General features: G+C 43.3%; 1 protein-coding gene across 1 annotated transcript in view; it reads right to left on the minus strand.

The window, feature by feature from the left end:
• Positions 1-1,127: 1,127 nt before the first annotated feature.
• The window catches only part of LOC137766391 (kalirin-like), a 109,035-nt gene continuing 85,075 nt past the window's right edge, over positions 1,128-25,087 (minus strand). The window contains exons 19-27 of the mRNA XM_068546595.1: positions 17,643-17,670; positions 16,964-17,135; positions 15,658-15,779; positions 14,843-14,974; positions 13,161-13,325; positions 11,294-11,372; positions 5,682-5,882; positions 2,265-2,403; positions 1,128-1,673 (exon numbers count right to left, since the gene is read on the minus strand). Of these exons, the coding sequence (XP_068402696.1) occupies positions 1,128-1,673; positions 2,265-2,403; positions 5,682-5,882; positions 11,294-11,372; positions 13,161-13,325; positions 14,843-14,974; positions 15,658-15,779; positions 16,964-17,135; positions 17,643-17,670 (1,584 nt within the window). The remainder of the gene's footprint in view (positions 1,674-2,264; positions 2,404-5,681; positions 5,883-11,293; positions 11,373-13,160; positions 13,326-14,842; positions 14,975-15,657; positions 15,780-16,963; positions 17,136-17,642; positions 17,671-25,087) is intronic.

Consider the following 25,087-nt stretch of genomic DNA (forward strand, 5'->3'; position numbering starts at 1 on the left):
GGCTTCAGAAAGGACTTGGGACCAGGCCTTCAAAAGGCCTATATGGCTGCCTCCTTTTGGTAAGCACCCCTTCACTTCCATAAGGGGTTAGAAATAAAGCAGGCCAGCTTTCGGAGGACTGCATTCTGCAGCGGCAGAAGACATCAGAAAGCATTGTTACGTTGTTCACAGGAACTGTAGGAAAGGTTTCTATTTGCACTTTTGTATGAACCTGTTTTATTTGTTACCTATTTCAAACCAAGTGTAGACATAAAAAATAGCCCCACACCTCTTACTGTATTTGGACTTATTTCCTGGCAGGCTTTCCTGCCAGATGAACTCTGAGCTGCCAGTGAATCTGGGGTAGCATTTCATAAACAGAACCTAGGTTAGTCAAATACCTGTGACTGAGAGAAAAATCTTCTCATTCACAGATTGTGAAAGGGTAACATTGCTTTCTCTTAATGCACAGGTTCTGGTAAAAGAGTTCTATACAAGATTTATAAAATGCTCTAAAAAACCTGTCATCTAATTGTGCTTAGTCAAAACAATGTAATGCTTCAGTAAATAAGTCACTGTCTTAACTGGAGTACTCAAAGTTACTTATGATTGATTTCATATATATCTCTATATTATAAAACTCTGAAAGCTGAATGTGATATATTTTACTGTATGTGTACATGTATCCTATTAAGAAACTATATCTAAGTAATCTAATCCAGTATAGTTGACATACATGACATCTCTGTTAAATAGAACTTTTTGCTTAAAATTTCGGCAAAGGTGGAAACGTTTTATACTCACTTCAGTGAGCTGAAGTTTTGCCCAGTTAACCACTCATTTTGGAACACGCAATTAAAATTTCATAACAGCTGCTATTCTTCTTATCTTTGCCTCTCTTTTGAATACTTTCCATGACTCTTTGCATCTGTATCTCTTCCGGATGACCTTCTGAAAAGTCCCTGGATTTAGGGTGATTTTACTGCTGCTCAGACCCTGAAAAACCACTGAAGGGGTTTAAGAGGTACATCTCTCAATCCAGAAAACCACGTGGAGTGAAATAATGAACAGAATTATTTACAGACACATTCAGTCTTGCTTTGGTTCACACTGCACTTCCATGTGAAACCTCGAGGGCTGGGAGATGGCTACGTCCCTTGGTTTACCCGGTTGACAATGTAGCTCTTGACGTTGGGAATAGGCCGAACGTCGTTCTGGTGCTTGCGGCGCTCTATGAAGCATGCCAGGCGGGAGGTGTCTAGGGGGATTTTGGAGTAGCTGCCGTTGTGGGGCTGCAGCCATGGATGCTGCAGGCAGGTGGCTGCCGTGGGCCGCCTCCGAAAGTCTTCCTGTAGGATCACATTGATGAAATCTCTGGCAGCATTGCTCACGCCACAGAAGTACTCATGGGGGAAGCTGAAATCCACCCTGCATACGTTGATACATGTCTCCTCCTTGCTCTCATCCAAGAAGGGGGAGACCCCGCTCAGCATGACATAAGTCAAAACCCCGATGCTCCAGATATCAGTGCCCAGGGACACAGGGATGCCTTGGATCACTTCTGGGGCAGCAAACTCAGGGTTCCCAAGCAGGTGGTGGATGTGGAAGTGACCTGAGATCTGGACAGCGTCCTCTAAGTCAATGAGCTTCACTCGAGGCACTGGAATCCGAAGGTCAATGAGCAGGTTTTCAGGCTGCGGAGATCCAAGGAGGCGGGGATAAGAGAAGGCAAGTTCAGCTCTCTGTTTTGACTACCAGTAGGACTCCATCCATTCAGACACGGTTCTGCCATTCTTTGATAAAGCCTGTAGTGTATGGGACATTCCCTATGTTCAAACTGAACTAAACTCTGAGGTTAAATGGTGCTTTAGGGAAGTTGTTTGACATTGGAAATCATGTCTTCTTAATTAGCCCTTACTTGCCATTAAATCAAGAAAAGAATAAATTATTTATTTTGCACTAAATCAAGAAAAGAATAAGTTATTTATTTTGGAGAAGAGGGGTTTCTTTTTGAAAAAGATGGTGACATTTAGTGGATTCCTTCTATAAAGTTAGACAAAGTGGTTAAAGCCTCCCTACCTTCTCTAACCCCAGGTGTCATGTGACTCTGGAGTGTTCTCACTAATTCACGAATAACACACTTAAATTGTGACAACCCATTTTGTGTTTAATATTCATAGGGATTCTAATGTAAGTAAATAAAATGAGAATTTACCCCCCTCAAGGGTAATGACTGGCAGGTTAGACTTAACCATTTCCCTGCTAGGGTTGCTGCTTCTTATTACCTTTATGTCCAAATGTGCAACCCTGCAGTTGTGAAGGTACTGCAGGGCTTCCATGATGTCTCGTATGTAGAAAGCTACTTTTTCTTCCATCAGCTCATCATGATTCATAAGGTAGTCTAAGAGTCGGCCGTCATCCATCCTGAAAATAGGGAGGAAAAGACAAAGGAAATATGTTTATAGAGAAAACAGAAAAATAACGCACACAAAAATCTGTAAGTTTGCTAACATTTCTCCTACTCCCTATTATAAATGAAGATCAATGTTGCAACACATGCGTGTTTTAGTTAGAGCCCAAGTTAGTGCAATGTTCAGAACTTATATGAAAAAGATAGATAGATAGATAGATAGATAGATAGATAGATAGATAGATAGATAGATGCATGCATGCTTCAGGGAAGAAATCTGTATAACCTTAAGACACATTATGTTTCGTTAACTTTTGAAACTGCTCACAAGGAAAAAGGTCTGACACCCCTTTAAGAGAGGTTAGATTGCAAAATAGAGAAAGGAGGGAGAGAGAGATCTTGCAATTGTCTGAATAACTGGAATCTGGTGGCTTCAAGGAACCTCATATATGTCTTGCAAATAGCTTTTACTTGTTAATTTTTAGTTGGGGAAAAATAGAAACTAGGCAAAGTTTGATCTTGGCATTCTTGACCCCCCTTTTGAATCCCATCCCTCTTGGGCAACTTTCCAATCTTAAAAACTATATCTGAAAGCCTGGTACAAGGGGCCAGCCAGACCTGGATTCAAATCCTGGTTCTGCCACTAACAGGTTGGCGGCTTGGAGCAAGTCATTTAAACTCTCTGTGTTTTGGTTTCTTCATCCTTAAAGTAAGAGTAACAACAACAACAATAATAATACCTATTTCATTATGAGGACTGTCCAAGGATCAAGTGAGACAATGAGGCATTTAAGCATAATTCTTAGCAATAGTAAGTGCACAATAAATGGCAACTATTTTCAGGTGCTCTGGGCCCTCTTTAGCAGGGAGTGACCAGATGTCAGGCAGCTGGTCTCTAATATGCATTGGGCCATTAAGGCCCATCCCCAGGAAAGGCCCAGGCAGAGGAGCCTGAGCCAGAGTCAGAAACTACTTTTGAACACAGCTGACATCCCCCTGCCAAGTTTCCATTCTCTTTTCTGGCTTGTTCCTTCCCACAAACTTGTTCTCTTCTCCTGCTTTCCTTGACAGGATCAAAGGCTAGGTCCCATGAAGGCCCCCTTTGCCTTCCTCTGACCCTGCCAGGGTGGGATAGGGGTGGTGAGCATGGAGTGGAGTAGGACTGGGCTTGTTAGATGCAGCCCCCTGAACTTCTTAGGGCATTTTAGGGAGAAGTTAACAGTAGCTCTACTCTGAGACCAGAAAGTCTCAGCCACCAAGTTCATCCTTAGAGCTCTTAGATAATGCAGATGCCCAGGTCCCTCCATAGACTAGGGAATCAGAACCTCAGTTGCCTGGTAGAGAAAAGCTCTACCAGCAATTTGGATGGCCACCAAAGGGGTACGCACAGTCATGGCATAACCAGGGTTTAGCTCAGGTACTGCCTCTCCACAAATCTTCCCTGAACCTCAAGTCCAGCCAAGCCCCTCTCTATGTTCTCACACAACTCTCTCCAAAATATGCATTTACCAGACTATGCTGAAATCATTCATTTACCTATGAACTTTCTCATTAGACTTCTAACTCCTCAAGGGCAAGAAATGTAACATTTCATCTTTGTTCCTGCCACCCAGGCCCAGGTCTACACAGTGGGTGGCACATAGTGAGTGCTCAGTAAATGTTTGATAAACTAGTTCAATGCAATATTCATCTCAGTTAACCCCTGCAACATCTCTGAGAAGCGGAAACATCTTCAGAATTCACAGATGAGGACCCTGAGGCCCAGGAAACTAAGTACACTGCCCCAAATCACAGAGCTGGAATTAGAACCCAGGTTCTCCATGCCAAGAACAGCTTCTTTCCATTACTCTGTGGCAGCCTGGTAGTCAACACCTTCCCTCAGAATGGTAATTGACAAGTCTGAAGAGGCAAAGGTTCTGGGTCTGCTGTACCACCTTGGTTGGTACACAAGTGACAATACCTTTTATTGGAACTCAAGTACAACATGTTGTCACTTGTAAACAAACATAGTTCACTGTCAACAGAATGTACCTTTTGAGTTAGGAAGCTCTTAACAAACAGGTTAGGCTCTGAAAGGCTGTTTGTAAATGTATTTATGAAATCCAAAGTGACACTCTTAACTATACTCCAATAAAAATTAAAAAAAAAAAAGAACTGGACTAAATAGCAAAGCATGAGGTCAGAATAAGTGGTTAATGTGCATATAAATTAAACTTATTTTTATCAATTAAAAAAAAGAAACACAAAGTGACAACTTACCAGCTACTACACAGCTATAGAAAGTTAAGTATCACAAAAGGATTACAATTACTAAGTGATGGTTTTGTCTCCTCTTGTTTCTTTTCAACCAGTTAAAAACTGTAGCCTAAGATGTCTGCATTTTGGCTTTCTTTTTTTCATCATAAATAAATTTACAGAAAGTTACTGCTTCGAACCCCTCCCTCCCCCACCACACACACCTAGACTAACAAGCACACAAGGGCAAGACTAAAATGACAGTTGAAAGGTGTAAACGGAGGTGCTTCTCTACGGAACGTAGGTTCATGTGGAGCCAGACACAGCACTGGTCTTCGGTGTAAATGTCTATCTCCTCTCCAGGCACAGGGCCTCATCAACACCAATCAGACAACGTTTCTACGAGGGCTCCATACTTCTGAAAAGATTGTTCTCTTTAGCCTCTGTAAGATCTCCCTAAACCACAGAGCACGATCTCTGTTCTTAGCTTGGGAAAGAAGTGGGAAGGATGTGACCTTACTGGTCTATTCTGGGGCCCAGTATGTGGCCCCAAGTATATGGCTGCCTGAGTCCCTAGAAAATCTGGAATGAGTGGAAGGTTTTGAGGGTAAGATTCTACCCTTAAAGGAATTTCTTGGGTGGTAGATTGAGGATGCTATGGCAGTGGATAGATGCACAAACCCCTCTCTTTCATTTCAACTCCACCCCTGTCAATAAGCCCATTGTCAATAAGCTTTTCCTAAACTCCTGCCCAGCCCAAGAGTCCATAAGAGAAAGAAGATGAAAACTGGAGTGAGAGAGATGTGGGTTCAAGTCCCAGCTTCTCCATTTCCTAGTTTTAAGGAGCTACTTTTAATGATCTTCCTTATCCTTGATTTTCTGATCTATAAAATGGGAATAACATTTTTATACAGTGGAGGGGAGAGTGCATGTTACATACAACACTCTGTAAACTAGAAGACACTGTATGAAATGTAACTGCCATTTCCATTAATTGTGGGCAAGAAATAACCCAAATAGCTGGGGACCACCTTCGAGAGATGACGTCTATACTTACAGTTCCAAAATCAGGATGTAGGAAGTGGGGGACTCATAGGTGTCATGGAGAGTGATGTATTGGGGATGCTGCAGGTGCTGAAGTAGGGCAGCCTCGTGGGCAGCCTGCTCTTTTTTCTTCATTTTTTTGCTAACAAATTTCACAGCAACATCTTTGCGAGTAGCTTTGTGAATGCACTTCTTTACTATGGAGAACCGGCCTCTGGAAAACAAAAGGGAGAAAGTGTTTTGCCAAGATTCCTCAATCAGCTAGGTATAATTTTATTCAAGGATATGAGAAGTTTTATCCGAAGTGGTTAGACAGTAACATTTTATTAGGAATCTACTTTTCTGTATTTTTAATTATAATGTTATCATTCAGAAAAGCCATCTTTCCTTTCTTAGCATTTTAGGGTTCTTTGAGATGCAAAAAACTAAATAATATTTTTAGTCAGTATATTTTTCTGTCATTTTGAACATCAACCACAGGTTCAGTTTTCTCTTCTGAACAGAGTATATTTCTATAAAATATAACAGTGACAATGTTAAATAAGGAGGAATTCTGCTTTATGGTAATTTCAAAACATTTTCTAAAGAGGCAAGTTTTTCATTTTATTTTATATTTATGATCCTTCTGTTACAGAAAATTTCCAATATACACAAAAGTAGAGAGAATAGTAGAACAGATCTTCGGTGCACCCAGCAGCCAGCTTCAACAATTATCAACATTTTGCCAACCTTTCACCTATTCTTTTCCCACCTCCTGCCCTTTTTTTTCTGGAGTGTTTTAAGTGCATGTTATTTCTTGCATAAATACTTGGTTTGCATCTCTAGTTGACAAGGACATTTGAAAATATATAACCACCATGCCATTTTTATATCTAACAAAATTAACTGTAGCTGAAATAGACAGAATGGTTCCCAGACTCACCTGTAGGCCTATGGAAGGTAGTAAGAGAGTGAGATAGATGGAGAAACTGGTCAGCAATGGAAGCAGAGAGAGGGAGGGTCAAAGAGGTGACAAGGCAGCATCATCCAAAGCCTGTTCATGAGGTGCCCTAACCCAAGAGCAGAGGAGTGAGCAGTCCAAAGGGCAGTCCACTCCTCTAGCAGAAACGAATGCATCAGACACCATGGCCACTACTAAGATTGTCCAACAGACTCCTTGACCTGGCTCTGTGTTCACCAAGCAACTTCCTGATAATAATAATTTTTTTTTTTTTTACTATAGATTTTCCCCAAAGAAGAGAAAGCCCTAATTAATAAAGCAAGTATTAGACAAATATTAATCAAATGCCTATTACATGTCAGACATCATTCTTGGCATAGTGAACAAGTATTTGGTCAGACTGGCAGTTCTGTTTTACATCATCCATTAATAAACTGCCATTCTGGGTTTTAACAGCACCCTCTCTTGTTTGTTTATTATAGGTCACCTCCTTCCAGAGGACTTTGGATGCAGGAAAACAATTGATTGCTGAGGAGAGATCTCCTGAATTAGTGGTTATGTCAAGGTACTGCTACCTTAATTTTTAAAATATATTTTGTGTGTATCAAAGTTATGCATCCCCGTGGTTTAAAAAGTCAATTAGCTTTAACAAAGTTTCTTATTAAAAACAATAGTGTCTCATCCTCCACCTGTCCCCATTTTTCTTCCTCTAGAGGCAGTTTAATACATCACTTCAGTATATTTTGCTGATTATTTAGGTACTTACTTCTATGACTCTAAATATAGTATGTCTTGTATGGCTATTTCTTGATTTTTCAGTTTTAGTTATTATCTGTTGACATCCCACTATAGAAGATGAGATTTTAGTCTCTTTCCTTCCTTTGTCCCCATCACATAACCACTTTTCCCATCCCCTGTCCCCCCAAGAGAATTATATTGTAATCAATATTCAGTGTTTCCATTATTGCAACTATGTCAGTGTTGGTCACAGTTAAACCTCTAGTAAACTATGACTATTTTTCCTTTTTGTGGTAAAATGCATTCGTCAATCTTTTCTGAAAAAGAGTGCATGGGAAATAAGTTGTTTGAGATTTGCATATCTAAAACATGCTTATTCTACATTTATACTTGACTGTTAGTTTTGCTGGGTATAATTCTAGGTTGAAAAAAATTTTGAGGAATTATTCTATTGCCTTCTAACTTCTAGTGTGATTGATGATGTTAACTGTTAATGTTCAAAGCATTATTATTCCTAATCCTTTGCATATGATTCTTATGAAAATATTTAGCTCTCTCCTCACTGAGATTTCTCCCACATTCTTTGGCTCAAATGGACACTTTCTATAGTTCCGCTGGCCAGAAATATGGGATTCTGTCAAGAGTTTTAGCCTCTGGCATCCTCATACACTTCCACATGAATGCCCTTGTGGGTAAAAGAGTAAGAGAAAGAAGAAAGGGGAAAAAATAGGAATCCCCCTGCTCTCTTCCTGTCTTTTGGCCATAAAGATGGATTTCTCTTGGAGATTTTGCTCTCTGTGCATGCTGCACAGTTCACTGATTTAGCTCACCCTTGGGTTAAAGCTAAGAGATCAGGAGAAAAACAAAAAACCAAAAACTCCTCAAAACAAAAAACCCCAGAAAACTCACTGCCACTGCCCTTGTCTTTTTTCAGGTGTTAACTTCCCTCCCCAGTCTCTCTGTTACTTACTTTTCAGAATGCTCAGATAGTTGCTATCTGTATTTCATCCACGGATTCTAGTTGTAGCCAGTGGGAGAGAAAGGCTACAATGGGCTTACTCCATCTTGGCCAGCATCAGTGGTTGGCTCATTTTAAAAGCTGGGGACTAAAACGCTGTTTGGAAGCTCTGTGTGTGTGGGTGGAGCCTGTCAACTTGACCTTCACTGTAGGGTGATCTGAACCGACTGTTTTGTCAGGGGAAACTCCAAAGTCAGTATCTTTAAGTCTTTCCTCTTGAGCTGGTCAGATTCCCCAAAGACCCTCCTACTTTCTGCCTGGAAGGTGAAGCCCTGGCTGTCCACCTCTGGAGGCCTGGTGGGTAGGACAGCAGGGGTCCTCAGAATCTAGCATTTATATACTCTCACAGTGGCCCTGTTTGGAGTATGGTTCCATTGCCCTCAGTTGGGCTGGTGTCCCTGAGAACAGAGGCACTCTGTTTCACCCTTTCCAGGGGATAAATCTCCAGTCTTTTCCTTGATTGGGAAGGACAATCACACAGCTACCTGAAGCTGGGGAGGAGGTCTGGAGCCACAACTTCTTCTCACACAAGGTTCAGACAACCCTTCCAATTTTAGCATCTTCTTTACACATATTTCCAGAGGTACTGGATGCTGCCAGCCCCTGAGCCTTCCGGGAATTCTGCTGCAAAAGTTACACTGGCTCTCACTTGACCCCACAACTGACTTGGACTGAGTTTCTCAGGTCTCTCAGTCATTTGTCACTTTCACCTCTTTTTCTGCTTCTAATACTTGCTATCTCTTCTTCCAATGTCCTCATCTTTACGTGCCTGCTTAAAAAAAATCCTTTACTGTAGATTCAGTGAAGTCTCAGGAGGGAATGAAAATGGATGCCTGTGTCCAACCTGCCATCCTTATCTGGAGGCCTGGTACTGCTACCTTTTTGGATCCTGTACAGGTAACCAGGTAGCATTTCCAAGGGATAAGTCTTTGGCTTCTTTAAGCTGCAATGGTGCCTATATAGTTTATTTCTGGTTAAGTATGCCATGCTCAAGTGCTCTTTGCGTCTATGGATGGGCTATAGGAGTGAAGCTATTTCTTTTTTGTTTTTTGTAATACTTAATTACTGGAGAGCTATCTTTAACAAGATAGTCATATAGATCTAGAATTTTAGGTTTAGGTGTGATGGAGAAAGCTGACTCACTTACATGTCCCTGGCACAGATATCTTTTATGTATCTCATGTAAGTATCTATATGTTTTATTTCCATTCTGTTAATATATAGCATTTTAAAGGATCTGCTAAAAATATGAAGACTATACTTGGGAGAGAGGGAAAGCTTCAGGTTATTGGAGATGAAATTAAAAAAAAAAAACATCAATTGCTTTGAACAGATCAGAAAATTGATTTCCCCTTAAGAAATATCAAAATGTCCATCTCTTCTAGGTAAAACATGCCTTAGCCTATGACTATCAACAGCAAATACATGCCTTGGGGAGGAATTAACCGGTACATCCAGGTGGTGGAACCAATTTCATTTAGAACCAGATGGGGATTTGATTTGCTTATTATTGGGGTCATACGTAGCTTCACAATCTTTAATATCATGGAGCAAACTAGATTTCAACTACTAGAACTTACTTTTGACAAAAGTTGCTATGATGAGAAACAACATATATTAGTAAAACAAGCACAGGCTTAAAGTCAGGTAGCCCAGGGTTTGAATCCTGGTTCTACACGTACTAGTTGTGGGACCTTGAGAAAGTTACTTGACCTCCTGAACCTGAGTTTCCTTTACTGGAAATCTACTCAAACACTACCTCATGGTGTTGTAAGGATTAGCTTAAATAACTTTTGTATACTATCTGCATGGTATCCAGAATACTACATTACTCGACGAGCTTCATCATCACCATCATCATCATCATCATCATCATCATCATCATCATCGCCATGTAAATTTCCACTGGCTTTTTTTTTTTTTTTCTGTTTGGCTACACAAAGAAGATAGGAAAGTAGAGCTAAAGCTGGTTTTTGATGAGAGGAGCTGTAACAAAAGGCAGGGAATTACATTGTTACTCCTGCCTAAGAAATGGGAATAATGAACATTTTTGCTCTCTCCACAACCTCTGTCACAACCATGTAGGAAATTTTACCCTTCATTGAGAGACGTCAATCAGAGATGGAGAGGATGCTAATGGCCCGTTGCTAGTGAGTGCTCTTTTATTTACACATCACAGGAGGGTGGGTGACTTGTAAGATCTACCCACATTCTCTCACCTAGACCTCCTGGAGACCAATACATCACAGGCATGTAAAACCTTCCCATCAACGATTTTGTGAGACAGGTGATACATTATTTTTCACTATTCTGTTAAAAGTCACATTTCTATCCTTTTCATTTTTGAGGACACATTCTTCTAACCAAAAGAGAGAGAGACCTGTACCCAACAATTAGTGCTTATATATTCTTCTCAAGAACACATGGAACTTCTTATGAAAATTGACCATATACTACTCATAAAGCAAGTCCCAACAAAAATCAAGGAATCAGTATCATATAGACCAAATTCTCCAATCACAAAGCAATTAAATTAGAAATCAGTAGTAAGAAGACAATTTTTAATCTCATACATTTGGAAGTTTTATAACAGTTCTACAGTTGGGTCAAAGAAAAGAAGCATAGTTGAAAGAAAAATACCTAGAACTGAATTATGAAAACGCCACATATCAGGGCTCAGGATTTAGCTAAAATTGTACTTTGAAGAAAAGATTGAGCCTTAAATTCTTATATTAGAAAAGTAGAAAGGCTGAGAACCTCAGTGCAAGCAGTTAGAAAAAGAACCATAGAAAATACACATAAATATGTTAGTTTTTTCTTAGTATAGAGAAAATGCACCTAGTGAAAGAAACACAAAACAAGAAGTCGCCATTATCATGTGATGTTTTTAAGTGTTCATGAATAAAGGAACAGAAAACTGGGTTATTACCTTCCAATTTCATTCAGCTCCGTATAAGCTGAATCGAAATTTTCCTTCCAAGAAATGGTGGCACCATCAGCAGCAGCATCTTTGGAAGAGAAAGAATCCATGTATCGTATTGAGAAAGCCGTGTAAGAATAACGAAAAGGTTAACAGAAAAGCTCCAGCATCACCCCCAAAGCAATTCTCATGACTAAATATGGAATCTTAACTCAGTGGGAAAATGCCCCAATTCTCTGAAACGTTATCTTAAAAAAATATTATCCAAGGGGAAACTGACATGACAGAGTCAGACTCCCTGTACCATCTCCATAAACCAAGGGAAAACTCCGAACAATCAGAAATGTAACTTCTGGGTGTTGTCAAATAGAAATCTGCTAGAAAAAATTAAAAGGGAGAAAGGAAAACACTTTGAAAGGCCTAGAAAAGCCAGTGAGAATCAGGGCTGTAGGGAGGTTGCAGCAGAGAGGAAAGGGGAAGAGTTATACGGCCAAGGAGAAAAGGAAAGGAACGTGCTCAAAACATTCTAAAAACTGCTTTCTCACCCCTTTGTTCTCAGCATTAATGAGCTTATCTGGTGTATTGAGTGATTTAGCCTAACCCAAAATCTTCGGTGGTATTACCTTGTATGATGCATTAATTCCCTGGCAATGATTTACACACACACACACACACACACACACACACACAAGCACGCACACCAATATCTATCTGTGTTGACTGCTGGGGAGCAAGGCTCACAAAAAGAAGCAAAACAGAAGCAGCAGTCATCCCTGGGCAGGATTTAGGCAGTGGCCTGGGAGCAGAGTAGTCAAGGCTGCAGCATGTCTCTTTTGACCCCGGTCACCTCAGGCTGCCCAGAGCACAGCCGGGCTGAGCCTGGACATGGCTTACCCATATTGAGTTCTCAGGAAATAGAGAACCGGGGCCAAGGTTTCCCAGTGAGTCACAGGCCCCTGGGAGCAGAGCTGAGCCGGGCTGGCAGTGGGGAGAGGCCTGGGGAGCATTTCCGGAGCTAACCATGGGGGCGGGGCTGCAGCCTGGGGCCCTAGAGGGTCCACAGCTCCTCTTGAGACTCCAGGATGCCCTTAACCCAAAGACGCACATTCACTGTCTTTTAACCACAGTGACCTCCTCTCCCTGCCCCAACATACGCAGTCCACTGCCCTGCACTGCCCAAAACCTTGCTATTTGGAGATGTCTTTAGGTTAACAAGTTTCCTCTTACCAAATGTCCCAGGGACCAAGGTGGCTTGATGAGATAATGAATAGGGGGACCACGTTTGTAAAATACTCATGTGCAGCTACTTAAATGCATATCTTAGTTATTCAACACATCTACGTAAAAACATATCCATGTTGAAACAAGACATTCTGGGAGGGTTGGGGGTGGAGAAACTACTGAATACTCATTTTGACTCAAATCCTTCAGGCAGGTTGCTTTCCTCTCCCCGTTTTAAATTGGTGAGTGGGGCTGAGGTACACTTAGGCCGGCAGGGGTTCCCAGGGAAGAGGTGGCTCGGTGTTCCCGTCTCAGAAGAGGGTCGGTAGCATCCATGTGACTCACGGCCCCTGCCTGCCCCTCTTGGTTCCTGGAGACACACACAGGTGCCCGGGAACCTGGCAGGCCCAGGGTAGACATGGGTGGCGGCTCTAACTTGAGCCCTGTACTTTACGGAAACACTCTTCGTGAGGCCTCTGAAATGCTACTTGGCAGAAGCCGACAAGCAAATCCAGGTCACCTCTAGCTCAGTGGCCTATTGACACTGCCAGTGGGCAGTGACACGCCAGTGGGCAGCCAGTGCCATTGAGTATGTGACAGTCGGCCAGGTGTCTTGTCTCTGTCGCCTGGGGTACTGGGCATGGCTGGGACTCACCGTATTCCGGAAGTCGCACGAACTCTGAGGGCTCGCTGGGAAGGCTGATCCCCCAGGGGTTACTGGCACTGACTCTGAACTGATAAGGACTCCCAGGACTGAGGTCCTCAATGACAAGGTAAGTGTCCAAGGTCGACGCGACCGACTGCTGCCAGGCCTGGGAACCTAGGGCACAATTTCCGAGGAGAAGGAAAGAGGAAAGGCCAGAGGCACATTGTTTCAAAGACCTTCAGCAAACAAAGAAAGGAAAAGTGACACATTCCATTCAAGGGACAGTTGTGGTCACTGCCTCGGGCCTTGAGAGCCTGTGGGCTAACTGTGGCAGGTTTGGGTTCAATTTCCTAAAAGACTGAACACGTCCTGAGAGCGGTGCAAGCAGCTGGCCTGTAGAGTCTGTTCATTTTCAAATGGGCACATGGGGGAGTGAAAAGACATAGAGCATGCAGAATTTACAGAAGCACACATGGCAGGCACACTTTTAATAAGGCCAGAAAAGTATATTGTAAATTAATAACAAAGTGAGAGAAAATATGCATTTGGCAATTGAAACAGAAAGGAAATGAACATATATGGAGCATTAGGTACATGTAAAATACTGTGGAAGGAGTCTTCCCATAATTCTCTCATTTAACCTTCTCACTTAAATCCTCAGAAATCCTATGAGGTTGGGAGCATTAATCTCACTTTACAGATAAAGAAACCAAGGCTCAGAATGATTAAATAACTTTCCCGAGAGAACTTAGTTCATCTTATGAACTATGACCTGAATAATGCTAAGGGAAATACAGGCTTGGGGAGATAACGTCTCTCAGCTCAGCATCGATCGATACCTTTGTGCTGCGTTGAGAGACACAGTGAACAGCTAAAGAAAGGGGCAAACATAAATACCTTTATAACTGCAGAGGGCCTGTTTAAGAGAAGATAGAAGGGTTAAAATAAGAAGAGTAACAGAGAGTAAAACAGAGGATTCTGGTTCCAGGTGCAAACAGTTGCTTTCAATTCAGGTGTGTGACTCATCACACGGTTCAGAGAGGTGTTATTAGCAATTAGAGCTACCTGGCAGCTTCTCATTTCAACTAATTCTTCTTGATAATAGTTGCTTCTAACTGCTAAGGAAATGTATGCACTCTTAGCATGTAAATGTAACAAATTTAAAAACTGAACAACTTGAAAAGTCATCATATATATATAGTGGCCTCTAAAGTCTGTCTGGGGGTAAAGTTGGCGGGTGGAGGTGGGGTAGAGCTCTGCTTTTGCCACCTTAGTCACTTCTCTGGGAGAAAGATCACAGATTAGCAAACTAGAGACCTGGGTTCTCATGCCAGCCCTGCCTCTTATGAACCCCAGCCTCGTGTTTCTTAACTTTCTTTAAGCTTTAGCCTCCTCATCTGTAAAATGGGCCCAATGGTCCCTGTCTGGGTGATCGGGCTGGTTAAGTAGAGAAGTGCACGTGAAGGTACTTTGCAACCTGCCATGAGTCGTTGTCATTCTGGCAAGAAACCCTGCTCGGTGTTTGAGATCAAAGGTGGCTGTAGCCCCGCACTGAGGCCTTTGTGCTGAGTTGGGAGACACGAGAAGGAATAGCTGATGAAAGGCATAGAGGCAAATAGTTTTATGACTCTGAGGGCCCTCCTTAAGAGAAAGAGAAGATAGAAAAAGAAGAGCAGGGGGAGACGGCGCACCTTCCTCTCTGTACTCCACGGTGTAACCAGAAATAGTGCAGTTTCCCGTGCTGGATGGGGGCAGCCAGCGGAGAATCACGGAGGTGCAGCTTCTCTCCTGGGCAATGGGGCGGTTAGGGGCCGCTGGAACACCTATGGGGACAGAAATTAGGGTCAAATGCTATTTCTGCAGAACTTGGCATTTTACACCAAGGCTGAAAGTCACCTAGGGAATGCTGACACCTAACCTGTGTCTCAAATGTTTCCTATGACCTTCTCCACCGAGTGGCACACCTTTCCCTAGGCCCGAGGGAGAGCTGGGAGATATACCTTGTTGTCAGAAGTTCTTCCTCGGACTAAATGCTGCACCCTGGAGAGAAAGCTTGGTCAGAGAACTAGGCTTGAGGAGGTGTACAGTAGGGCACGGACAGCTCTTATCAAAGATTCATTCTGTTCCCATTTGCTGGAACTATGCTTTGGAACTTTCACAATGTACCTCTTCCTTCCCAGGTCTCAGGGATCCCTTGTAATGTCCAGTTAAAATGTTTGACTAACACAAATTCATAGAGACAGAAGGTAGAATGGTGGTTGCCAGGAGCCGGGGGTGGGGAGGAATGGAGAGTCATTGTTTAACGGGTGCAGAGTTTCAGCTTTGCAAGATGAAAAGAGTTCCAGAGATGGATTACACAACAGTGTGAATGTACTTGACACTACTGAACTGTACACCTGAAACTGGTTAAGATGGTAAATTTTATGTTATGTGTATTTTACCAGAATTAGAAAATGAATATTAAAAAGAAAGCACAAAAAATGTTTGACTGTCAAAGAGACTGTACCTTGCACTTTAACAGTAGCAGACGTTGATGTGGTGCCGTGGTCATTTGCTGCTATGCAGGTATAAATACCGCTGTCTTGGGGCATCAGATTGCAGATTTTCAGGGTGATTTCCCCGGAATCACTAGGGACACGAAAAGGATGCCCTTCAGACTCCAGTAATGAGACAAGTGACTATAAAAGTATAAGGGGTGCTGAGCTGAGTCCTTAGGACCAAGGTCTAGTCCCTGTTCTGTTACTTTCTTACACACTTGGGTGAACACCTTGCCTCTCCATCTCCCCAATGCCATACAGAGGAAGAAAATTCTTGCCATGCCCATCTCTCAAGTTGGTTGTAAATGAGGCTTAGTAGAGGAGTAAAATGGGATAAGAATCAGAACGTGGTTTGAAATATATCAAGTCCTATGCAAATACTGGTCCCCAATATTACTAGTGTCATTGCCACCTAGCAACTTGGTCCTAAAACATTTTCAGTCCACAATCAATAACAAGTGGTACAAGAAAATGGAAAGAGAATGAAATGTTCAAGTATTTCACATTCTACATGTGGGACCCTCAAAGTAATTAAGTGACTTAAGCAAAGGCAAATTCCTCTACAAAATAACTTCCCCAGTAGTCCCCAGCCTGGGGTCCAGGACATCAAGGGGAAGAACTTCTCTGAAAGGGTTAAATGCAGAGGTCACAGTCAGCCCCACTCCCTTCCCACTGGTCACGACAAAACCTGGTGATCTTCATGAGCCTCACCATGCACTGACTCTCACGCTAAGCTCCCTGGGTCCACTGATATTTCAGGACCTGGCCGGGGAGTCTCTGCTGGGAACACCATTTCACATGCAAAAACATGAAGTTAAAGGATGAAGTGTCTTGATCCTAGCTGTTTCTTCCATAAATGTTTCTTAAGCATCTAGGGCTTGTTACGGCTTTCCTCTGTAAGCAGTACTGTGCAAGAAAGTTCTTAATTAGCCGCAATAAATACTAACAGAATAATTGGGAGGCAGTCAACCAAATTTGTTAAATAGTCTTTGTGAGAAGCATGCTTGTGGCTGGATTTTCTGTTTTCTATTGCACACTTTGGAGTAAGTCATTTTTTTTTTCTTCTAGGAAATTTGTTCTTTAGTTAATGAAGGAATTGAGTATACCACTGTTTCACAAGATTCCGAGGGGCCCAAAGGTTCTGTGCTAGGATAGGCTCCAGGGCAGCTCTTCTCTTGAGAGACCAAGTAACCAGAACAGGAGCTACATGCCAGACCTAGCCTCCGGGTACCGCACTGAGGTGCTGGGGTTGCTGACGTGGAGACGTTAGCTTACCAGGAGGAGACGGTGTACGTAGCTGAGCTGTTGTCAGTGTCAAGGATGTTCTGGTCTGGACCCTTCCAGGTGATGGTGGGCTTTGGCCGCCCACAGACTTTGCACTGCAGTGTCACTGTGTCCCCAAGCAAGCAGGTCACATCCACTAAGGGCACAAGGAATTCTGGCGCCACTGTGGTCAAATCAACATCGACATAAATTTGCATCATTCAGAACAGACAGAATAAAACAGCTATTTTATGACACAGCCCTCTCATTCCCCACCCATGTTGTGTAACGATTCAAATAACCTTCAGCTTAACTCTGTAGAGTCACCTGTGTCCCGTGAAAAAGTATTTTTAAAGTAATAAATGTTTATTTTAGATTAAATTAGGAAATATAGATTAAAAAAGAGAAGAAAAAAGCTCCATGGTGACATCACACAGGGGTTACTGTGAACAGTCTGGTATATATCCTTTTGGACTTTATATAAACACATATTTTCTTACAAAAAGTGGATCCCATTACACACATTACAAGGTGTGGTCTTTTTCACCCTAACAGTGTATCCTAAACATTTTCCTTGTCCGTAAGTAGAGAACTGTATCACCGTTGTTTAAAGGTGTTACCTCAGTGCTGGATTTGCCATAATTTATTTAGCCAATCGCCACGTACTCAGTTCTGTCACTTTTTAACTCACCTTCTTGGATGAAATTTGGATTTAAGATCTGAAAAACACAAAGAAACAGAAAATTGCTTAAATCTTAAACTACTAAAAGAGAATGGGAGACTTCTATCCTAGTGAGTAAAAAGCAAGTACAGTTTGGGGCGAGAAGCGTGGAGCCCAGCTCCTGCGGCTTGTGACTGCATCACTATTGCAGTAACAACAAGGCACCTGGTTTACTTTCCCATCTGCTCTGACTGTTTACATTCCCTCTGGGCAGCCCGGGCCGCAGGCAGGTTTACTGTGACTGCAGAGCTGGGCTGGCCGCAGCCGGCCTCGTTACCCTCCGTCCCCTCGCTTGCTCTTGCTCCCTGCCATGTGCATAAAAACCCATTCTCCCCCACCTCAATATGCACTCAAGCATCGTGATGGCACTGATTCCTCCCAGCATCGGGAATTTCCAAAAACAGAGCAACTGACATCTACAGAGCAACTGACATCTACTAAACTGGAAGAGTCATGGACGTTAACCAGCCCAGTGGTTTCCTTCCAGCAGCTAAATGCAGAGCTTGTCTGGTTGAAGGGGGAAGAGGGGAGTCCCAGCTGTCCATCCTGCCCCCCTGAACTGCTCCTGTAGCCCAGGCCTCCACAGGGCAACTTGAAAAGCACTGCACAGCCCTTTTGGCTGCATGGTTGAGGAAGCAGAGACTTGGGCTGCCCTAGTGACCTATCTGGTCATGTGGCTGGTTGGCAGAGGCCGTGCTGGAGCCCTCTGCACACTACAGTGTCTGCTTTGTGACACCATGGATCTTACAGAAGGGAAAACCTTCCAGCCGACTGGCCATTACCCCTTCTTGAGAAGATGTTGCCTTGGTTTTTCTCCTATCTTTTGTATTACCTCTAATCCTACAGTCTGGGTCATAAAGCTGGGTGGGGTGAACAAAATCTGGGCTTCCCAGTAGGAGAGGCTGGGGCCTACCTCTTTTGCTTAATGTGATTTTATCCTTGTTTTTAAAAACTTACTATCATCACTTTCCTTCACTGTAACATGGTGATAACTAATACCTAGTACAAAGTGTTATCATGAAGATTAAATGAAATATTGTATGTCACACAATGCTTGACAAATAACAAGTATTCAATGACTATTTAAATAAAGATTATCTAATTCTAATCATCTCCCTTCTGCTAAGAGGCCTATTGTTGCAGGGGCTTATCTCTAATAGTTTATCTTGCAAAAATCTTCTTTCCTCCATAATGAAGCTAGGAGGCTCGTGTGCCTTGCAAATCGTCTGTTGGGGCAGTCACACTTATCTCCCCAGTTTACCCAAGTCATAGGTGAACTTGGCTTCTGTGTGGTTTTACCTGACACAGGCATCCATACGAGCCCCTTGGAAAAAGATATTATTTCCTCCTCTGAGTTCCCCTCTGCAAACCGATTGCCTGCATCTACCACCCAGGTTTTTCACGAAGCAGGCTGCAGAAAACTCTTGCAATGCCAAGTCCCAGGGCTGAGCGTCTCAAGACTCTGACCATCACGGTGCCCTATACTAGTCTTCAAAGGCCACTCACACCGCTGCCCGGCCTGCTTTTAAATCAACGGTTCTCAATCCTTGACCCAAGTGGCTTTAAAAACACACACAAAAACCCAGTGCCTGGGCCTCATGCCTGGAAATTCTGTTTTATTGGTGTGAAGTGGGGTTGGGATCAGCAGTTTTAAAAGCTGCCTCAGGTGAATCAACATGCAGCCTGTTGAGCAAAGCTGCTGAAAGTTCCCCTCCATCCAAGGGAACTGATCTCAGATAAACCACCTTCCTGCCCCTGAGTCTTTTCTGGGGGTGGGTGTGGGGGACGCATGGGGCATTTGGTGAAAGCGACTGCTTTTCCCACACCTTAGAAATCGCCTCTGTGTGAAGAGGCCCTGGGCCATGGTAGGCAGAGAAGTGTAAAGAGTTGTTCCAGTTGAAAAATTAAACTACCAGTACACATGGTGGGCAGTCCAGCATCACTTGTAGGGGGTGCTAAGGAGGCCATAAATTGGTCCACCTGACTTAGGTGAGGCGGGAGAATGACATCAAACCAGTCATTTCACGGTCAAAGAAAAGGAAACTAGGAATATTTCTTAAACGTTAATAGTGGTTTTCTCGGGGTGATGAGATGAAGGGTGGCCGTCCACCCACTCAAACAACGTTGCTTCTTCAGGCTGGTGTAAGATTTTGTGGATACAGAGATGCTAAGACATAGGCCCTGACCTCAGGATTTATAAAACATCTGCACATTGGTGATTTTTTTTTTCTTTTTCTTCTTACCTGGGCTTTCCAAATATTCTGCAGTCAGTATGTCTCACTTTTGTAATATTTTTTTTTTTAAGGAAAAAATGGTTCACTTAAGAGCTATTAGACCATAAGTTCTTCAAAAACAGGAACCATTTGTTATTCACCTTTGTACCTCAGGCCTCTAGTCCCCGGTCTGCCACGTAATGTGCATTTAATACATGTTGGTTGAATGAGTATTTGACCTATGTCCACATTTCAGTTCTCCAACGAATTTAGGACTGATTCATACATAGAATCTGGAAGTAGGACCAAAAGATCTATAACATAATTACTCCTGGGTATAATACTATTTGAATAGAGTCTATTTTCAAACACAATGGAATGCAAACGTTTTGGAAAATGATTAAAAAACAATAAAATCCATGGCCTCTGAGAGAGGAGGGTCTTAAGAGTGTGGGTTGCAGGAGGGACTGTAAACTCTGGCAGCAGACAGAGTACGTAGTATCCAGACCCTAAGCCGACATACTCCCTTGCCTTGAACAACATTCTCAAGCACCTGAGGCCTCGGTTTTATCTGTAAACTGGGGACAATAATGCCCACCTGGAAAGTTGTTTGACTGAAGGGCTCAATCTATTTCACGAAGATTTACTGAGCTGACCCTTGGTTAGGTGGTGGTGGCCTGCCCTCACTGGGCCAATGGTCTAGTGGGAAAGATGGAATTAAATGGCTCACAGTGTCCAGGAGGGAGCCTGGCTGATGGCAATAGCCAGCCTCCAGCGAACACGGAGCACTGCCCTCTCCCTCGTCCTACCCCCACTCAATCATAAGGACTCCAGGGTAAAAAAGATTTGGGAATGCTGCCAGCTTTGTTCGATGGCCTGTATTTCCCATCTTGATGGGAATCCACAAGGGAGCAAGACATCGAGTCCATGCCAGGAGACACAGAGAGGAGAAAGATGACAAATGGAAGAGACAAATGGCAGTTTCCTACGTTATAAAAATTTAAGTGGGGTTTCGTAAACATGCACCGTGGCAGTACTTTTATAAACATCCCAAACGGCTGCTTAGAGAATTTCTTACCTTATTCCTCTTTCTCGTCACAACCCCAACCGTGTTAAGTATATTGTTAAACACAGGCACCGTTTAGAAAGAAAATCTTCCTAGCTTCCATGTAGACCTTAGTGGGGACTTTGGAGAGAAAGGCTGCTGATACGGCTTAACTGCAGCTTCTCTCTCTGGAGGCGGCTTGTGGAAGGCACCCGTCTTCATGCCGCTGCCTCTTGGCTGGCCTAGGTGTTGCTGACAATGGTAATACCACCACTGATTTGTTTAACCTCGCATGGCCTGCATAAACTACTCACAAACTCCTTCACTTGCCCCTCCAAAGCCCTGGGAAGAGGTGCCGAGCAGCTGTTACTTATTCCCATTTCCAGAGGAGACAGGGAAGTTAAGTGCAGCCTTACGGAGACAGTGACGGGGGACTGGCCCCCAGAGCTCTTCCCACCTCAGTGCTCAGTGCAGAGGCAAGGTCTGGGGAAAAGCATCGCGAGACTTTGTCATCGATGTCAAAGGCCTGCCTGCTGACCTTTAATCTCCATCCTTGCTCTACATCTCATCTCTACCCAGTCCTCCTCTGCAAACTCCTCCAGCAAGGACCAAGAGCCTGGAAAAAGTCCATACCAATGTTTTTCTGACCGTGACTCTGGATTATGCCCATAGGACATTCTTCCCTCGTTTTTTCTCTTTCTGTTTTGAAGCAAATCAGAGTATGGACTGGAGAAGAGTCATGCCAACCTTCTCACACTGTATCTTGTATTTGCCTACGGCTCTCTATGGACTACAAGGCCCATGCAGGCAAGGGCCATGTTTCATTTCATTGTCATTGCCTCAGAGCCTAGCGTAACACCTAGCACATAAGTGCTCCGTTGATATTTGTTAAATCAATGAAAATGTGAAATGGTGAGGTCCTAATTTGGGGGAGGAGAGTTGAGAAAATGCCTTGCTGTGAACTTGGAGTGTTTCCCGATTTCCATTAATCTGGAACTTGACTTGTTCTGGAATCTCGCTGGTCAGTCAGGGTCTGAGATTTAGCCAACAGTGATCTTCCTCTCCTCTCTGCTCTTCCAGAGGCCGCTCCCTATGGCTCTGATCACGTGCTGCCATCTATCAACACATCTTCCCTGCATGTTAATTGCCCCACCAGACTTGTGAACCCTTCGAAGATAGTAACCTGTTCATCTGTTTTATGTACCGTTTGTCATGTTGCTTAACATAGCACCTTGCACATAGCGAAGATCAAGTAAAATTTGTTAAATCAAGTTAACTGAGGCCAATGAGTAGACTAGAATTTGGGTCTCCTGACCACCTTGTCTTATGATCACCGGTGGTGTGGGCAGGGACCTGAGGCATCAGTCTGGGACCCAAAGGGTTAATCATAAGATGCACCTATTTCTTAAATCCTAACATTTTCCTTCCTTAGAAACAGTCTGGGGGCCATGTAAAGTGGTGGCTGGGCAGGAGGAGAGATCTGGAATCTAAAATGGAAGTGGCCGTGGAGGGAAGAAGACATTTACATAAAAGGCACGCTCTCTCTCTGGGAGACCCAAGTACAGGAGGAGGAGGAGGCTGGTACAGGCCGGGTGGGAAAGAACTGCTGGGAAGCCTGGTTTTATTTGAACAGCAGAGGGCGGCAGGAGGTAGTGCGTCCTCCTAGAACCACCGCGACGCGGTCCATCAGCAACCCAATTTCTTCCTTCCGGAGAGAATTCCATTCGTTTTCTTGATTTTTCTTCAAAATGGCAGGGCAGTGAGGTAACAGGAAAGAATCACAGGCGAAATCAACCAGCAATGAATAACACGCTGAGCTTTGAGGAAATCTGGAGTCTATTTTTCTTGCCACTCAGTGTCTAAGATTCTGACTTCAAGACCTGAGAGTGAGGGTGAAGTCCCATCTGCCTAGAAAAGCAGGTGTCAACTGACTCCAGAAGAAAAATACCTGTTTTTTTCTAAATCCCTCATCACCTGTCACAAAACACAGTTCAAAACTACATATCGAGAGCGCTGAGGGAATAAAAATGGTCAAACGAAACTCAAATGTCCTGAACTCAACTCAGAGCTACCTTGAATAAAACAACATTTCTGTCGTCTGCCTCTTCTTTCTAGTCTCTTTATGCTTGTTTCATATGAATCTGTGTTCAGAGGAGGAAGGAAAGGGATTTTAGATGATGAGATTTGGCAATAAAATGAACAGATACCAGAAAAACACTTTCTAAAAATTGAGGTATGATTTCTGGTTTGGAGGTTTAACCCTTCATGTTTCCAATCTGGCCAAACCAGACACGATTTTCTAATTTTTTAGAAAACATTTCTCTAAAAATTTAGAAAATATTCCTACCTCTGCTCATCTCTTAAGAGAACATAAAATAAATTGCAGTTAAAAAAAATACATAAATGCAGCACAATCCTGAACAGCAATAGAATTCTCTCTTTGAACTAGTTCTGTACCTCCCAAGTATTTTCATTATCATTTAGCTCTAAGTATTTTTCTTCAACCATTTTTCTTTGACCCCATTGTAATAGCATTGTTTTAAAATTTACAAATGTATGAGGTTTAAAAAAAATTATCTTCTTGCTGATTTCTAACTTAATTGCATTGTGGTTGGAGAATTTGGTCTATACAATACTGATTCCTTGATTTTCGATGGGATTTGCTTTATGAGCAGTACATGGTCACATTTCATAAAAAGTTCCATGTGTTCCTGGGAAGAACGTATAAGCACTAATTGCTGCGTAGAGCTATGAATGTCCATGTGTGGAGCACACTGTTTCACGGGGACTTCTAGTCCAACCCCCTCTCCTATTCCTCCTCGGTGTTTTGCTTAAAGAACATTTATTGTGTTCTCAAAAATAAAAAGGATAAAAATGTGACTTTAATAGAATAATGAAAAAAAAATCTATCACCTGTCCCACAAAACAGCAGAGGGGAAAGGAACGGAAAGGGAGTTTACTGCTGTGCATGCATTGGTCTCCCGGGGCTGTCAGCCACAGAGAAGTCTGCCAGGACAGGGCTGGGGTTGCAGGGTGGGATGGTGCAGCAGTGGTGTTATCACCTCCCTTCTATAAGTCACGTTTGCAACTTGGAAGCCAGGATCTTGACTTTGAATATTCAAAGTCTTTATAGATGAATGTTCTGAGGTCTCCTCCCTCAATGATTTGACCTTGATCATACCCCTATCCCCTAAGCTTCTTTTATTGAGTGAAACACCCTCCCAGGGTCTGTGGACCCACGACAGGTTACAGTGTGTTCCGAGGACACGGGAGAGTGGAAGGTTGATTTGTGGGAACTCCCACGCCCGATGCTCCTTCCCTGACATCCCCCGCTGCACTCAGCCGCTGTCATCTCTGCTTCCCCCACTGCTCCTCCTTTGCCTTTCGCTAGCGCTCATTCCTCTCCCTGTCCCGCCCATCAGGGTCAGGTATTTACCACCTTTCATTAGATCGATGGCAACAGCCCTCCAGCGGGCCTGCCTGTCCCCACTGTTCTCAGTCAGGTGCCAGTGATCTTCCTAATGTCCAGAATGAATCACCCTGACTCTGCCTAACAAGCTTCGACTGCTCCCCGCTGTCTACTGGACCAAGTCCAGGCTTCCTAGCAAGTCCCTTGAGGCCTTCAGAGTCTGGTTTCAACGCACCGGCCAGGCTTTATCTCCCACCACTCTTCCCACATACCTAAACCCCAGCTACCCAGACCGTAGTCTCTTCTCAAAATGTGCCAGCCACTGTCATACCTCTGGGCCTTTGCTCAAGCCCTTTTCTGACCCTTCACCCTTTTCCAAGACTGTTTCCATCCCATCAGTCCCTCCAACCCATACCCTGCCATCGTGTGAAGCCAATGACCATGCTCACGGCATCCTCGGAGACAGGCTGTGAATACACAACCTTGGGGAAGTTACTAACCTCTCTGTGCTCTCTCACCTGTAAAACAAAAATAATGATAATAGTACCTACGTCAGGGTGCTGTTGGGAGGAAAGGACTCAGCACGGAGCCAGGTATATAGGAAAGGCTGATAAAGAGTAGCTACTGTTATTAGCCCAGGGCCTGAGTGGGTATCTAAATATTCACTGAATGAGTACATGAATGGCTCCATGCCTCCATTAGAGCAAGTTTCAAAGTCTGCTGTATAACGCAGGCGTTTAATCAGAGC

The sequence above is a fragment of the Eschrichtius robustus genome, chromosome 6 (assembly GCF_028021215.1).
Source record: "Eschrichtius robustus isolate mEscRob2 chromosome 6, mEscRob2.pri, whole genome shotgun sequence".
NCBI classification, from domain to species: Eukaryota; Metazoa; Chordata; class Mammalia; order Artiodactyla; family Eschrichtiidae; genus Eschrichtius; species Eschrichtius robustus.